The 18,651-nt window shown below is 37.3% G+C and overlaps 1 protein-coding gene across 1 annotated transcript in view; it reads left to right on the plus strand.

The window, feature by feature from the left end:
- The first annotated feature begins 1,312 nt into the window (after window positions 1-1,312).
- LOC138024084 (uncharacterized) overlaps window positions 1,313-18,651 on the plus strand; it is a 54,963-nt gene continuing 37,624 nt past the window's right edge. The window contains exons 1-7 of the mRNA XM_068871175.1: window positions 1,313-1,427; window positions 2,429-2,699; window positions 5,195-5,321; window positions 6,252-6,573; window positions 8,187-8,230; window positions 13,982-14,057; window positions 14,894-14,976. Coding sequence (XP_068727276.1) covers window positions 2,434-2,699; window positions 5,195-5,321; window positions 6,252-6,573; window positions 8,187-8,230; window positions 13,982-14,057; window positions 14,894-14,976 — 918 coding nt within the window. The 5' untranslated portion in view covers window positions 1,313-1,427; window positions 2,429-2,433. The remainder of the gene's footprint in view (window positions 1,428-2,428; window positions 2,700-5,194; window positions 5,322-6,251; window positions 6,574-8,186; window positions 8,231-13,981; window positions 14,058-14,893; window positions 14,977-18,651) is intronic.

Below are 18,651 nucleotides of genomic sequence, written 5' to 3' on the forward strand. Positions count from 1 at the left end.
ATCATGCAAATTGTGTTGTTGTAATTCTAATTAGTCCGTATTAACATTACAAAAGCACGGAGGTTTGTATCAAAACGGGGTCACCGGCAGCCTCGCTTCCATTCGTAGGCCAGGTAACTTAGCTACAACTGTAAAATGGTCTATACACATTATCGAGCTTGACTCTCTGCTTCCTTCCACAGAGATAAGAACTCATCAGAAATGGAAATCGGAAATGGCCCCATCCGATAACCCATACGCTTTCAACTTGGCAAGCAACAACGAGTGGCAGACAGAGTCAAAGGCCTCGCTCGAGTCTACAGCGACAGCGGCCACGCCCTCTCTGTTATTAAGACTTAATCTCCAATCTTCTACCATTCCAGGAGCCCATCTGATGGGCTCCTGACCATTCTCAGTAATGCTGTACAGCAAGAATGACGGATTTGGCGCCACCGTGGAAGGGTCTATTACTTGCTTTTCAGAGGGTAGACATATCCGAGTGCTGAATCCGGTAAAAGTGCACGTTTCCAAAAGCCTACCACAGGACACGAAATTGAGCAAAGCGAAAGACAGAATTCCAAAGAAAACTCGACAAAGTACTGCAAGGCAAGGAAGAAACATCAAGCGAATCATCAGCAACCACATCTCTGGTGAGACCACTACTTCGTTTAAATTTTCCTAAAAATTGTTAAGTCGAATTTGGTTTTGTTATTTTGGGGATAAATTTCTTGTAAAGTGAAAGCTTCAGATAAAATTGTCATTGTTATAACTGCAAATTGTTTTTGTTTGAATTAGCAGCCTGTAATTCCTTAGTACCCGTATATACTCATTAGGGTGCTCTGTTTTCTCGCCTATGAAATTTATCTGAAGCATTCAGAAGTATCGGTGTATTTATTGGCATATGTGTGTATGTGCGTGTTCGTTTATTTTTGTAAATAGAGTAAGTATCGCATTGTAAGTAGTGTAAGTACCCAACCTCGTCCCCAGGGCGCTTTTCCCACCCAAAGCCAGGGAAAAGCGCCCTGGGGACGAGGTTGGTAAGTACCGCATTGTAAATAATGTATGTTAAGCAATTGTAAGAAATTGTAAGTAGTGCTTTGTGTTGAAATAGAAATAAAAAAATAATAAAAATAAAAATAAAACATATAATTCACTCTGCTCGGTCCGAAGAAACATCAAATAGTTGCACATGCGCACTTGAGTATTGCAGGCTTTTTAAAAGAGGAATGCGTGCGCATACGAGGAAATAGGGTAACAGACCAATTGTGGGAGAGGTACGCTTATCTACTACATTCACATGATCGTTACGCCATATTCTGACGACTATAAAGTCCAAACCCCTGCGCAATGCGTGACATTTTCAGCGCGACTGAAATGGAATGGGTTTACGTACTTTGAATCCAGTTATTTCCCTCTTTAGCCCTAAACAGTCCCTAAAGCAAAGAAAGGTATAGTATTTGATCTTTTCTATGCGTCATCTCTTTAATTTCTCTGACTGAGCCTTAAACTATACGTGTTCGGCTTTAAATTCTTTTAAAACTGCAGCTAAAGCCCTTCTCCATCTTGTTCCTTCGTAGACTATGCCCGGGAATTTCTAGAAATTACGCCTTCTTCCTCTCTGTGCCTTGTTTTTGCAATGGGAAAATTGCTTGCGTTGTCTTCCGAAATTTTTATGCACTGGCCATGATATAAATTACGCGTGCAACCACAAACCCGAAAATGAGAAAAACCAAGAACATCGTTGGGTAGAAAATTGAGAGCGAATACGAAAAAGTTGTCAAGGGTTTCTTCGCTTGGATGAAACATTACGTATGTAACGAGCATATTGTTTAAAGAACTCTCCCCTTTTTGAAAGAACCAATTTGGAGTTTCAATTAGATATCTGAGTGGTTTGTTGCCTTCTTGCTGCTTTGGTCCAGAATTGTTTTGAGTTTTTTTCAAGTTATATTAAGCCCATTTTGAGGTGTCTTTCCTTGTCTAGATACCCATAGCTGGTCTTGAATGAGTGGGACTATCTTAGAAGCTGATGAAATGGGTGAAAGACGTGCTAGTGCTATATAACTTTCCCATATAGTTTAAATAGTTTAAATTTTGTCCATACTCTTTTCATGCAACCATTCAGCAATGGCCAAAAATGGGACATGACTTGCAATAATAATTTTATTATTGTTTTTGTGAACAAATTTCGGTGTTTCCAGAGTCACAGCAGATTTGGACAAACCACATTCAAATGCTTTACTGTAACCAATCCTTCATCAGCAGTAATTTTTGCTGTACGACCTCATCTCTGGAAACAATGATTTCTTTAGATTACTAAACCGATACCAAAGCCACAGGAACTTTGAAAAGTTTTTGTTGTTAACTCCGTTAAAGGTTTTAAAAACTTTATTTAATTTTAAATGCTAGTTAATTCCAATGTAAGTGCATTTCTTGGGTTATTTTGTTGTAGCAATTATGGATCGTGGCAATAGGACTGCTCCTGGAGCTGTGTCAAAACAGATCAAGAATAGCTCAGGTGGAAAGAGTGTTGTGGTTTTAAAACGTAGTGATGTCACAATAAGAAATGAAAATGTGTATATGCCAAACACAATTGAAATGGCTCAGCTCAAGAAACCTGGAAAGGGCCAGTTTGGGAGACAAGTACCAATCGATTCAGGCATGACAGTGGAAGACATTGAAATCTTATTGAAGGAATGTTTTCCTTGTCTTGAAGAGCAAAGGTAGCATTTTGATTTACCTACTTTATTTATTAGAAAGAAAAAAATTTGTAAAGTAGACAAAGGATATTTTTTCTGATGGTGCCTACTGTGGGTATTTATGCTGATAATTTCCAACTGATTGATTGTCTTGATAAAAAGTAAGAGCAGTTAACTCAGGTTTTTTTGCATTTGGTTTGTTCTGGAAAGAGAAGTGTAAATGAAATGCAGATATTAACAGGTGTCGCTTTACTTAAAAATTGAAATTTTTATATAAAAGGCAATAAGTAGCAATAAGCAGGGCTTGAAACTAACCTTTTTGCTCAAGTGCCAGCTGGCGACTAATGGAGAAAATTTGGTCGCCAGATCATAAATTTTGGTCGCCAACTTTGCATGCAAGGAAAGTGATAATTATTAAATTGCACAAAAAAGAACCAGCACGAGAAAGATCTCTAAAGCTATTGTTGTTTTTGGCTTTGTCTTTATGCAGCTATCGAATTTCTCTACAATGACGTTTGATTGTAACTAGATACATTTTATTCCTTCTTTCCATTATTACATGTAAATTGATTCTGAAAAACCCCTGTGGGAGAATTGATTAATAAATTGTATTGTATCATATTGTAAAGACAGTCATCTTGAATGTGGTAGGAATTGGAGCAAATGTTACAGTGGTCATGTGCTTTAGCTAAACCTGCATGCTGACAAAACAGTGTCATTCTCCCAACAAAATTTATGTAAGACACAAGCATGATTTTTAGAGCATTAAAAGGGCTTTCATTCCATAATAAAGAAATGATCAGTTATTTAGTGAATGATTGTTATGTATATATTGGGTTCACCTTTAAGAACTCCGTGAACTCCACTCTGTTAGAACCTCTTGAATTTCTCCATCCAACTTAAAATATGGTGCAGAAAATATTTAATATCCAAATAACTTTGCACATCTTTGTGTACCAGTCCATTCTTCTCTGATCACCATCATTTTGGAGATACTGAAAATAAGCATTTAAAAGAAAATTTGAGTTAAAACCAGCACTTGTTTGCCTCACACATGGAATTTACCAAATACAAACTGGAAAGTGCAGCTTCTAAACTTTTGGTTCAGGTATGGGTCCTGAAAATAAAATTTGGTCCTAAACAAGCCCTTGAGTAGTAGTAAAGGAATGGATGCTAGAGTTTTTCTTTAAGCTCCTTTGTATAAACAGGGCTTCTGATAGGGTAGGAAAAAATGTGAAAATTATGTGGCAAATTATGCAATTTAATTTTAGCTAATTTGACCGTGTTTGTTTGGTCTTGAGCCTGGTTTCCATATGATCGTCCTGATAGCCCCAGTCGTTTCAAATAATATCCAGGGGCAATCAGGACAATTATATGGAAACACTACACAGACGATCGCTGATGACTGAGACGACCTCAGTCGCTCGGATAGAATTGAGTTCTATCCAGACAACTGAGGTTGTCTCAGTTGCCCGGGTTGTTAGCAATCATCTTGGTAGTGTTTCCATATAATTGTCCCTGAACATTATTTGAAATGACTGGGGCAATCCAGACGATCATATGGAAACCAAGTGGAGCACAATCCATTTCTTGCTGTTCAAGAACATATTAGAGCACAATTAAGGGAATGATGAAAACATCTGAAATAAATCATGAATTTGTTGCCTCATTTTAAGTTATTGAAATCACAGATGGCTAATTTTGCCGATTTAGTTTCGCATGACTCAGCTTCAAGGAACTTGTCCACTACAAATAGCCACTATGTTGCACGAATTAAGCAAAACAACACACCATCGTAAACATGAAACATTCCTTCGGGGTAGTTTGTTGCCCTGTCTTTTGCCAAACTGTTTACAGGAAGGTGCGATTTTTTTCTAGAAGAAGTGTTAAACTTATTTGTGGGGATGTTTGTTTCAAGATGATCCAGCAGTTTTCATGCCATTATGATTGGTTTATTTAGAGAAATGGATTGTTGCCAACAAGCAATTACTTACCACTGAAAACCAGCACCAGGTCCACAACAAGGAAAACGATGCATGGAACTTTGTTCGTTCATTCCAGTTTTTGACATCTTTTGAAAACTAAAATGCCTTGAGATAGCGTTTAAATTATCAGAGAAATGATCAAAAAGCGAAATTTGGCAGTTTTCTTCCGTAAATATTGTACAAATTCTGTGATTTTCATGAATTATGCGATTTGTTGCTTTATGGCACATGGGAAATCACAACATCGTATAATATCAGAAGCCCTGTATAATAAAGGGACATCACTGAATACCATTGTTATATGGGTCATTAAAGTCATTTCTAAACAGTATTCTGGGATTGTTTTGACAAAACGTGTCATTAATACAAGCATGTTGTGGAGATATTGCTTTAAGTAGCTCATATATAGTTATCTGCTGAATTGAACTATGTAAATGTTCTTATGTGTTGTTGCAAATGAGTTAACAAGGTGTTTTGTAAACATCCTGTGCATTTCTGAATCTTAACATAAATATTTTGTTTTATTATTTTCAGATTCTACTGTGCTGCTGCAGTTAATAATCGCACTAAACTTGATTTCTATGGAATTCCTCGTATCTGGGATGGGTCTTTCATTAAGAAGAAAATAAAGGGCAATTCTGCCCTTTACATTTTTGCAGAGGTAAATAAAATAATATTGCTTTGTTCTAGAAAATATCCATCCAGTATTATGTTTTGGTCCTTTAAGTGTCATGATTTAATTTTTTAATCTGCCATGACCTATCAAGTGCGACTATTGCAATGGTATAATAATTATTAAAACCTTACAGAGATCAGGAATTCAATGCAAAATGCAGATACTGAAGTATCTGTTGTATGTTGGGCTTCTTGTAGATTGCCATATTTGGGAATGCCCATATTCGGATCTAGCCTTGTGTGAAACTTGGGACTTACTAGTAAATTACATTCAGTTGTTGTTTTTCTAGATCAGAGTAACTGCATAACATTGCTGTTTACAGTATCAAGGATGAAGTTTCCCCTGTGTTAAGTCTGTTGCTTTCATATGTTAGTTGTGCTGGCCACCACTTCATCAAAAATCTTTTTATAAAATTCAATAAAACTTGATGAGGAAATAACCAATAGAAAAACAGCATTCAGGTTGCATGTGCTTATTTAATTATTTATAGAATACTCATTCTGTGATGAAGCTACAAAAACCACACATTTACATGATTTGCATTGGATCTGTATGGGATTGATAATGACTAGTTGAACACACCTAAACAGATCTCCCCCTCATTTTGTGTCTTATCACTAATTAGTTAAACTGAACCCCACCCCCCTTTTGCCCCAATGTTAGTAGAAGTTGTCATTGTGAACTGCTGGTTTTCATGTACTCTTGGAGGTACCAGAACCAGTAATGTCACATGCTTATAGTTCTGGGTGGATCAGAGAGATAGAAAACAACACAGTGGAAGAGATATGCCTTAATAAACCACTGACCTTGAGGTTGGACTTTTGTGCCTTACCACCTTGCCTTCATGCTTAAATTGTTTTGGTTTAATGCTCTTTTCAAACCTGTTTTGCTGTCCATTACGTTTCATTTCCATAGGGAAGTGGTCATTCTCAGAACTTTGGTTCACATTTTCTAGAGCAGGCAGCACTTACAGGGCCTCACAGTCAAGGTGTCAGACAGGAAAGTGAAGAAACAGGACAACCAATCAGAACGGGAGAGAATGTTACAAACATTTCTAACCAGTCACTGGAGTTGGAAAACCAAAGTCATCCCAGTGCATCCTCTGTGTCAGGGTTTTTATCAAATAACTTTGTTTGTCACTCATCTATTGCACTTGCAATGGTAACAGAAGCTAATCAAGCATACTTACATCCAGTTGAGATGCATTCATCTCCACAAGAGGAAAATCCATTGAATGGTAAATACACAAAATATGACTTCCTACCTATAGTCCAAGTAATGTTTCACTATTGTTCTCTACGGGTAAGTTATTTTCTCGATAATAATAACTGAAACAAAAAGACTTCTTTTTAATGGTAACAGAGTAAAGGTCATAGTCAGAGAAGTACAGTGTTGCAATCTTCTGAAATCAAACAAAGAAACAAAGCAAGGAACTGGTCCTGTAAATGCCATTCTTGCCATCTAAGGAATGCTATCATGAAGGGTGCTGCAGCAGCTCAACAAGATTATGCTAAAAGCAGAGTATAAGACATCTCTAGCAGCTGTTGTATGATCCATGTGTGATCCAAAAGCACAGCACCATGGCAAGATGTAATTAGCTGGGAGTGGATTTTGATAAGGGTGGCAAACTAAAAAACCTAGAGACTCAGCCCGAAATCACATACGTCAGGTACTATTGCAGAAGTGGCTGATTGTTATTAAATTGGATAGCTTCCTTAATAGAGTCACCAAGAGTTTTATTGCATTGGAGTAAATAGCTCAGCATGTCTAGGAAATGTCTTTACTTGTACATCAATGTCATTTGGTACCACTGCTAAAACATGACAATTTTCTTTTAATTAATTGAGTGTGTGTCCTTCCACCACCTTCATAGGATTTTTTTATTGTCAGATAGCAAATTAATTTTTTTTTTAGTCTATCAATAAAATTTGTCTGGTCTTTGTTATTGTCTTCATCATCATCATCATCACCATTATTATGCCTCATTTTGGGACTCTGACAATGTAGTTTGAAAGAGAATTAAAACAAAGTGGAACCTTATGATCATTTTACCAAATGAGTTTGATTATCGATCGTCTGATGATGGACCATCTTGGTTGTTAGATTTTCAACTCATGGGCAGATAAATTACAGTGCAAGTTGGAGGAAGGATCTGAAATTGGCTTTAAAACTAATTTCTTGGTGATTTTGCCATTTTAACAAACTCCAAAAAAATATTGTTGATCTAAATTATAGTAGTTTTCAATCAAAAACCTGAGGTGTGGATTATCAAACTCACTCATTTATTAGCAAAGCAACTCAATTCAACAAGTACACACTCAAATGTAAAATCACTGTACTTTTTCTAACATGGTGGCCTGGGTACTACCAACATGACAACTGCAGGCCGGAACTGGAATGAAAGCAATATCACAAATGAACATAAATATTATTATTGCTTGGCAAGACTACATCAAATAGAATTTAAATCAAAAAAAAAAAAAAAGAAATTTGAGATTTATTGCATACTTTTGCTTTGTTTTAGCCAACAATCAGCCAATAGTTTACAAATGTTGAATTGGCTCAAATATGGTTATGGATGAAACCCTTGAAAGCTAGATGGGGCCTTCTTCAAAAACAAGAATGGCAGCTTGTTGGATTTTACCCCTTGTGCATGAAATCACTTTCAATTTTAGTTACATTAGGCCCGTTTCAAACGTCGAACTTTACATGTGCCAAATCTAATGCAAATGAACGAAAACAATAGATTTTTCTCATTTGCATTAGATTCGGCACCTGTAAAGTTCGACGTTTGAAACGGGCCTTAGGAAGAGTTGATGTTGATAAAATGGTAACAAACTTTTCTTGCAGATTCACTGGATTCATTGTTTCAAGACCTTCAAGACTTGGCAAATGTAAGGGTTTTTTTTTACGTGGAATGCCGAAGGCATAGACCACTTTCATAAATGGCGACCAACTTTACATTCTTTTGTATTTAATATGTTAATTAGACCTACTGCCCTCGTTTTAAAAGAAATATTCTTTTGAAATTTGCTCGTCGTAGCGAGGTTAGTAGGGCTTATTAGCATTAAAACAACAGAATAATTTATTTGGCCACCATTATGAAAGAGGTCTATACCACGTCTTAAAACCGGTCTGGTGTCTTTTTTTTTTGTTGGTAGTCACAAATGTGCATACCCCACAGATATTGAGTTAATCTCCGATCGGGTGAATTTACATGTACATTTATTCCCTCCAGTAAGTCCAAACTTCCCTACCCTGAGGAGAACTCATATTCTTTCCCAACCTTCCCAATTATCTGCGAGTGCGTTATACCACTCGGCAAGTGTAACACACTTTCGTTAATCTTGACGAAAGCAAAGATTTAGTGTGGAATCTTTCCGCCCGCCATGATTGATTCAGTATTAAACTATTCGATAAAGTGGACAGAAGCTTTTTCTTTGAGAATAGCAAGCTTAAAGGTAAGGATAATATTCTACATTATTTCTAGATCTTGCCTCGTACTTGTGTGTTCCACTGTGAACACTATTTTGCATAGAAAGAATACTTCATTAGAAGTATTTAATGCATAGAACGAATACTCCAATATTTCTTGGGAACCAGTTTGTTCGCCGTTTTGACGTACAAAGAAAATAAGAAAATAGATTTCAACGGCCAAACAAGATAAAAAATGAAATCAAGTTTAAAAAACCGAATTAGCTATCGCTGTCACGGGGACTTGCAGCGGTCCCCCATCCAAGTACTAACGTCATTTGGAGGAGCTTAACTTTAGCTGACACGTGGACTAGCATCAACGATTGTGATGTTTGTGTTAAATTGTCAAACTTTACAACACTTGAAAGAAAATAAACTTTAAGGAAACAAACAAAAACCCGGTGTCTTGCCGTAATTTTGTCACAGGTGCATCTTTTGTTTCGTGAGTTGTCAGTATTAAACACGCAAGGTAACTGGATCACAGGCGAGCGCTAAAATCTATGTCACTTTCGATTTTGTGATTTTACTTGTACGACCAAAAGTACGGTAGAAAAATTGAACTCTGATTGAACCTAACAAAAATCTCCCGAAATGTTTTTCGCTGATGGCAAATTGTTTTATTCTCGATCGACACTTCCTAGAAGTTCCTTCTTCTCTCCTTAAAAACTACGTATTAATATTTCTATACTTTTGCGTCAATATTTGTTTTGCATAAAGCAGGCTAGCAAAATCTGTACCTTGCTTAGTTCACATTTTGGAGCGTTAAAATATAATTTTTGGTCGTATGTTCCTGACCGTAAGTCGCGTATTTTGATGTCCCCCATCTAAATACTAACCCCGCTGGAAAGGGATTAACTTTAGAAACAGTGGTCTTGGAAAGCTGTTAGAAGCTCAGAGTGCACGCTTAAGCTTGTGGTGAAAAAGAAGTTGTAAATGATCAACATGTCAGCCTTGAAGCCAGCTCGAGTGTAGAATCATGACAAACTTTTGTAGTTTCTGAGAACTATTTACTACTTGTAGCTTTTGTTGAGTTTTGAATCGACGATAGAGAGTTTTGGCGATCTCAACCCGGACTGGACTACTGGATTTAAGCTTTTTTCTTAACGAGATTTCAAGTTATTGTAGAAGGTTTGGTACCAAGTTACTCTACTTCTGAAATCAAGATTGTGGAATTGTAAGATTAGAACTTTGGACTGGACTATAGAACACGCAATTACGGAATTTTTAGATTTTTGAGCATTGAGAGAAATAAAGTACAGATATTGTCGTCTTGTCTTTGCCAGGCCAGATTTAAACAGTTTGCAAGGAACTAAACCAGGATTACGGAACCGGACCTCGAATGCAGGGCCCGGTTGTTCGAAAGCCGATTACCTTAATCCATGATTAGCGTAAACATTTGTTTTATGTTTTCAACTTTTTGGTGACAGTTTCCTTTGCTTATTATTGTTTTTCAAGATTGACTTCTTCTAATGTAAAGTTTTACCGATTATCAGCCTTGAACAGCATTTGGGAGTAGAGAATAAAACTCGTTTTAAAACTTGCCTTTTGAACAACTGGCCCAAGATGATAAGTTGTTGAACTGTGATTTGTAATAAGTTTTTCGGATAATTTAAGGCTGATCTTGTAATTTTTGGATGAATGGAATTAAGCAGGTAAAACTGCAGGATTTGAAAAAAGTCTCCTTCCAAAAAATAAATAAATAAATAAAAAATTCCATATCCTGATAACCTGCTAATAGGGCTTCGTTGTTTGCATTTGCAAATTTAGTAACATTTATAATGAGTTTTTACAACAAACAACTTCAAGTTATATTACAGCTTTATCTTTCTGGTAATCTCTCACCGTTTTCTGAAGTTTACCTGTACTTGAAGTTGACTGTAACTGGACAATTTGTGTTAACTGTTTGGGCATTCCACGGATATGCCCATGTAGGCATCTTGTTTTTATAGATTTGTGACTTGTTCAGAAACAAAAAGTGCTATGTGAGCCGCAGGTTTAAAACACAGGTCACACTCGGCAGGCCACTTGTTACAGGTCATCGTTTTACAAAACCTTAAAATTGGCTAAGCTTATAGGCCTAAACATAGTTTTTAGGTCTAATGAGGCCTAATGAGACCTATACGTTTAGCATCAGGAAAGGTTTTGTAACAAGTGACCAGACAAAAGTGACCTGTACTTTAAACCTGTCACTATATGATCAGATGTCTGTGATGTACCATGCACTTGTACACAAACATCTGGTTTGAAAAGTTGTGCACTTTCTGTGCCTTGATGGGAAAAAGTATGAGCAAGATGTCCAGGAGTATTGACTGAAAGACCAGTACCGTGCAACAGTACCGTGCAAAAGTAAGTTGACAGTCTTGACTTGATCCTTGCAAGAATTGAGGATCGAAAATCGATTTGAGGATTGAGACTCGATTCACTCGAAATGAAACTCTATCCTCGTCACTTGATTCTCGCGAAATCACTGAAGGGAAACCTTGTTAATTATTCATACTTGATTCAACTTTCGCGAAAGCATCACTACTCGATTAAATAACGAAATAAGAAAATGAGGTAGGGCCTATCATTCCTGCAAGTCCTCGATTCAAAAACTGCAATCTCATGTCGTGGATTAAATTAGCGGGCCGTATTCTACAGTACGGCCTGCTGTACAGCCCGCTAAATTTAAAATTTCTAGTGAGTTTTTCATGTCATTTCTGTTGCATAAACTTGTACTGAAAACTGTTTGAATCTTGCAAGCAACTATTTCAAACTTAACAGCCAAGAAGATTTAGTTTTTGGGATTTTGGCACGGCATTCTTTGTGGCAGTTGAACCTTCTGCTTCACTTTAACTAGTTTCCTTGCCCGCGCGCTGGTTAACCTCAGAGACATAATAAATATCTTACTAACCTCGTTTTCTCGGTCCGTACTGTAAGTTACGGATCCTCGTTTTTTCCCGTTGATTTATGGCCTGCGCGCCAGGCATAAATCACCGGGAAAAAACTCGGTCCGTAACTTACAGTATGGACCTCGAACTCGGTTAGTAAGAGGTATTAATTCTTAAAATAAGTGGATGAATAAAGAAAATTATTTTGAAACAGAATTATAGAGGATACAATAGTTAACAACTATTCACTGAAGTAAAGGTGGCTAGTGGTGGATGTCTACCGAGCTGCGAAGCTTGACACTGAGGTGAATAGTTGTTTTAATTAGTATATCCTCCTACAACAGCGAGACAGTATGGCACAAAAAGATGAATTTAACTCATTCATCCCTCCAACAATTACAATAATTTCTGTCACAAATCCCACAAGAGTTGCTTGGAGCTGAATAGCAAAGGATATTTGGAGTTTGAGTGGCTAATCAAAGCGTGCCTTGGCGCTATCTGCTGTTTTAGTATATACTAACAATGATGATTGTTCAATTTTGATATCAGTGAGTGGGCAGGGGTTTCAATAAAACATGAAGTTGGTGGATGGTTTGATCGAGTAGAGTATCTGACTGTTGTCATCGTGGAAATGTATTTTAATCTTGGGATTGAAAGATTCTGTCTTTAATTACTTCAATGTAGGGAAAAAAGTACATGTAGCTGACACTTTTTGTTGGCTGTTGGTACTTATTGAAACCACTCAGTGGGCATCAACATAAGCATGCATCCTCATCTTTGAGTACTGTAAGCAGAAATTTGCAAATTCGTATTTTTAATAGCCATTTTGCAAGCACGTGCCAATTAGGATGAAGAGAGTTTCATAATCTCATTCCAAAGTTAGCAAAATACTTCAACTGTAAGTTCAGTGGTGATTCACCCGTAGCAGATGATTGTGCGTTGCATTATGTTGATGAATATGCTTTGGTACAGAATTATTAGAGATATATCATCCACAAGGCTAAGATACTGTTTCAGTTAAGTAAAGCATATCAATAATTATTATTATTGGCAGAATATTTGAAGAGACAAGTAATGAGATAGCATGGGGTATATTATTACAAAAAAAGATAAGGCAAAAGGCTGGTTTTTGAAGAATGAGAATCTTCCTCAAGTCAGACTGAGATGCTTTAAGGAGCAAGGGTGGCACAGTCGGTTAATGTGCGGCCTTGGTGCAAAAGGTCCCGAGTTCGATCCCCGGATCTCAAATCCTTTTTTCGACTTTTTTCCTTTCAGTGTAACCTAAATAGCTTTAAATACCCTTAAAATGGAGCACTGGTGGAAAGAGGGGGGTAAAATGAGCGCACCGTCAGCTTCCTGGGAGAGTACTCTCTAGAGAGTAAAGGAACTTCCGACGTTAAATAAGGTGTACCTTTACCTTTACCTTACCTTTAGCTTTACCTTGGCCCCATGCAGCAGCTGTACCATAAGTCATCCAATAAAAGATGTTTTGTAAGAGTTTGAAATACAGTTCACCTGGCATATCGTACGTGCATGTAAAGGACATATAATAAAACAAGCTGGTGAAATTTATTGGAATTGAAAGTTGCCAATACTTTTGTTCATCTAGGCATATTTGTTTAGTAAACTTAAGGTGAAGAGGACAAAAATTGTAACACTTTAAAGTACTAGATTCAAGTTCAATTAAATACCTGTAGAGACTTAAAAAGAATGATGCAATTCTGTAAAAAGGTCTGAGGCAGCTACAGCTGTAAAATCAACTGGTAGAGCAGTCCACACTGGGAATGAAGCATTTAATAATAAAGCGTCCAAAAACAAGCGTTAATTTTCTCCTTCACACAGTCTCTCTTCCCACCCTTTGGGGCAAGAGAAAACTTTAAGTGGTTTATTGTATGGTACGGTCAGATGTTCCAAAACATGGGACAAAGCAAACAAAAGATTGATTTGATAGGAGGGGCAGCTAAGAGCAATGTTTTACCTCACTATTTGAGGACCCTCCCTGACATTATGCATCTTTGCAGACACAAATGTAACCCTACCATACCAGCTAGGGTTTCTTACTGCAAATATTGAATTAAGCATCAATAAAAACTACTGTTAAATTATGAGTTAGGTCATTTTTTTAAGTGGCCTCTTCTTTTTTTTTAGGACAGCTGCCCAGTCTTGGGAATATTTAATTAATTAATTACCATATAATATCTTCATCTTCCTTTTATGTTATGCAAGAGCTGCAAAGAGGGTTGCAATTTGACTGGTCATTGTAGGTTGGAGGTAATTTTCTTGATCTTTTAATTGCCATAGATTCCTAGCTTTGGGACAAGTTCTGCCTCAGAGGTTGACAGTGGCTGGCAGGATGATGGCGATGGTCTTGCAAGTGGTAATTAACTGTCACTAGTTTTTTTTGTTTTTGTCACTTAGGCTATAACCTACTCTAATGCAGAATTTAGTTCTTTGCTTTGTTAAGATCATCGTTATTAGAGCTTTACTATTAATTTTTGGCTGCATCTGGCCTTGTTTTTTGTAACCATTAAGTTTTGCTTTGTATGCAATTGTAGCTGTTTACATAGACAAAATGGTAAAAGTTATGATTTTCAGTTAGTCAAAATGTGCAGAATTTCAGAAAGACAGTGACATGCTGCTTCAAATCTCAGTCCAAAAAATAATGCTGACAAAGAATACAGTTTCAAAGAAAAAGGCCGGGACCCATAAAAACACAAAATTTTCTCATAACAGGTTAAAATATAAAGTTTAAGAATTCACATGCTAAATTAAGATTTCTTGAGTTGTAAATCCTGCAAAAGGCTCTGCATACCTAGTAGATTGAGAAAATGAAACTGAGAAATTTCTGGAATTTACAGAAAGCAGGCCAATTCTTAAAGGATCAGTTGATAGATTTTAGGGACATTGGGCTTAAAGTTTGACAACAATGTGACCTAATTTGGAACTTGACATGAAATTGAATGTCAGTGCTAATATTTTTGGAATTGAACGAGTGAATTACAACAAAAAATTATTACAGTTTTATTGGACCAGTGTCATCTTTTTCCAAAGGTTAATATCAAATTTTGAAAGAAAAAAATGGCATTTTAGACATTTCTCTTAAGTTTTATTGTAACTATGTAATAACAGGTATGTCAGTGCATTTTGTGTTTGTATTGCCTCTTTAGTTACTTAAGAATGGATCTGATATGAATATCTGAATCCTTGTTGCAGATATAGTTCCGGTTAGTCCAGATTTGGACAATATACCGATTCCGGAACTCTTCAATGGGGATGAAAATCTTACCTCGATCCTGGTAATTTGTAGTATATACAGTACATGTACCTAGTTTCTCAAAATAATGAAGAACTGCATAGTACTGGCCAACTGTTCTTTAGTTAGTTACATGCACCTCAATTTTCCCATGAACTTGTTTTACTCTCCTTTGCAAAAAGGAAAACGTCTCTAATTTGTCAGAGCGTGCTTGCCAATTTCACCAACTTTGGCATAGGGTAATTCTAGAATTAATTATCACCATCCACTGGTAGTACCATGAATGATGTTGTTTCTGGGCTTTGCACGTCAATACCACCCCTGCTCCTTTGAACTGTCATGATGGCATTCTTTTACATGACACCTATTTGCATCTAATAGGCCACTTGCATGATGCCATCATTTTACTACCAAGTCCAGAGTGCTTTGTCAAAAAATTAATGCATTGTTATTCAGATTTTTATTCTCTCCTGGGAGGAAAGAAACAAATGTTTAAATCCTTAGGGAATGCGTCCAAATATCGGTATTGGGAACCCGACCAACAGAAACGGACCCGATCAATTTTCCGATAGATCAGAATCGGTACCGATCTGTAGGCACTAGTTGCCGTTTCCAATGGTGATAAAAACTTTGCTGATTCAATCGGAGCCAGATACATTCCGATGTGGATAATGGGGTATCACATTTATCTGATAAGGATATGTTGCTTTAAAGTGCCCCTTTGATCAAAAAAACCACTGACAGTGACTGCACAGCAGTAATGCCACCAGGCAACGGCATACCCGTATTTCTTCCCAATATCCTGTGAACAACTACTGGTAGTGGTCGTAGTTTAAGTGATCATTTTCTCAGACCGTCAATAGACCAATTTTGATACATTAAAATTCAGTCCGAAACAAAAGGCATCATCTCACGGCTCTGGGGAATAAATATAAGGATTTGTATGAGTTTATTCCCCAGAGCCTCGAGATCATGCCTTTTGTTTCGGACTGAATTTTAATATATCGAAATTGGTCTATTCAAAAGTTAACTCATGCGACTAAAGTTAGTTTATGTGATGTATTGAAAACATTGTACAATGATTGGCTAAGGCCTCAATAGGTGGCGATGATCTCAACACAAAAGAACCCATAAAAGAGATGTGTGAGTCGTGGACTTCTGTTTTGTTACAAGAAGACTCAGAGCAGAGAAGGTCCTCGTCTTGAATGGGTTTTTTTCTGCAGTATTTGAAACCAAAATCCTGATATTCAAATATGCCGCGTTTCTTTGTCATTTGATGGTTTTCTCTCAAGCTAAGAACAAACTCATTTCGACTAGAGCGGAAGTCTGAAGTTGTTTAACCAAACACTGCTCACAAATTATTCTGCAAACGTGAGAAGTTGAGAAGTTACCTGGTTTTTATCCAAGAGGTTAATACTCTGAGGATGATGTTTCAGAATGCATTCCACACATCGCTTGGAGCCTCTCATGGCAGCCACGTGGAGAGCTGTTCTGTTGTTATGATCGCTGATAATGCAAACCAAAGAAATAAAGCATGTGTACATGTATAATATTTGTTGGGGTTAGGGTACCCAGCTACAGTCAACTCCCGCCTTGCGGACACCTCGCTATTACGGACACCCCGCTATTACGGACAGCAGCTAAATCCCCGGCGAAAGTTACAGACGTTTGACTGAAATAAACTCCCGCTATTATGGACTTACTGACACTTTATTCGGTCCCAACGTCACAATTTTATTGTTTTCTCTCTCACTATAGCGGACACCGAGCAGCATCTTGGAATATTTGCACACATCATCATGTCTATTTTTTCTGCTTTTTTGATTCATGGAGGGGAGTTTAAGGTTGCTAATGAATTAAGTCTCCTTGGCGACAAAGTGCAGGGGGAGAAGTACACAGAGCTGATAGGAGCGATCTCTTAAGGCAATATGATAGCTGATGCAATCAATAGCTGATGTTCAGGTTTTTCCTAGAAAATAACTTTTTTTAGAAATGTAGATTACTGTACTTCAGTACAGTGGGAAACCAAAACGATGCATGTGTGGACATTGCTGCAACATCCGATGATTGTTTTTTGCGTACTTAGTACTGTACACAAAGGGTACGTAACTCTTGTCTGTTAAGTTCTGTTCTGTTTGTAAATAAAGTTCTGACGCCCTTTACATGCGACAACGAGTCTGAAAAAGGTACTGGAGTTAACAAGAATGAACACACTCATGACCCCCTTCTGTAAGTATGGTTTAAAATTAAAATTTTCTCGCACCGCGCTATTCCGGACTCTCGCTATTACGGACACCAATTCGCGGTCCCGAGGGTGTCCGCAATAACGGGAGTTGACTGTAGTTGAATTGATTTAATTAATGCCTACTTAAAGTGCCCCTGTGATCAAAAAAACCACTTCCTCTTTTCCTTCAGATTTTGAAAGTGTGTTTGCTTAACACCTGCCTGGCAAAATTTTGAGCTTTGATTTTTATCCAAAGGCGGTTTACTTTGAGTGTAAGTTTTGGATTTCACAGTCCACCATTACTCACGTTCAAAACTGACCGATTGGATCTCAGACGGTTGGATCCAGGGAAAAGTGACGTCAGAGGCTCACTATCTCAAAATTTCAGCATGCGAACGCAGCTTATTATATATGCAAAGCATGAGTTTAAGAGTCTGAAAGCCCAAAACCCTGTGCTGCATATTAATTCTGGGGCATACATACTCGTACGTATTGCATTCTTAAGTGAGCCTTTGACGTCATCTTCTCCTCGATCCAGCTCTCTCAAGAACATAATGTTAGTAATGGCGGACCACTAAATAGGAAAATTACAGTTAAAATAAAGAGGTGTCTTTTTGAAATCAAGGCTTAAAACGTGGGTCACTTAGTTTTTTGTTAACATAGTTTTGAAATCCAAAGAAAAATATGAATTGCTTTTTTGGTCACAGGGGCACTTTAAGAAGGATCGATTTAGAAAATGTATTAAGAATAAAAACTAACAACAATGCCCTACGGTGTTTGAGATGACTTTCAATCTTACGATTAGCAAACACAGGAACAATCTCGATGGTGTTACCAATTTTAACGCTCAGATCTTTGAGTCGTCTCTGTAGCAGGTTAGCTGACTTCTGATCTTTGTACGGTAATACAATACGGACTATTTTTTCTTGGTATTGCACTTGTGGTGGTTTCTGGGCATCCGATTGAACATAGTCGACAAAATTCTTAACAGTTCTGTTAATTAGGTCTTCTGGGTATTTAAGGCGTTTGAAGATATTTTTGAGCTTTTCGCACTCATCAGAGAATAAACACCGTGAAAACAAGCCAAATGTTGTAAATAACCAATGTGTTGTTTATTATTTTAAATGTGGTCTATGCGATATGGACTACATTGGTTACACAACAAGGCATTTACATCAGCGCATAGAGGAACACAAATCCCTATCATCTTCGGTTGGTCGACACATGAAGATGAAACACGATCTGGACGAACCTGAACTTAAAGCACATTGTACTATCCTAAAGAAATGCAAATCGAAATTTGACTGTCTCACTCACGAGATGCTTTTGATACGTGAGCGTCAACCACCACTAAATAAGCAGTCAGATTCCATTTGTGCTAAAGTTTTTGTTTGACCTTCGCCTTTTGTATTCTAGCAAAAAATTGTAAATATCTTAGTGTCAACTATTGTTTAATTTCCATTTATGCAAAAGTCTTTGTTTTGACCTAACGGC

Source organism: Montipora capricornis, chromosome 11 (assembly GCF_036669925.1).
Source record: "Montipora capricornis isolate CH-2021 chromosome 11, ASM3666992v2, whole genome shotgun sequence".
Classification (NCBI taxonomy): Eukaryota; Metazoa; Cnidaria; class Anthozoa; order Scleractinia; family Acroporidae; genus Montipora; species Montipora capricornis.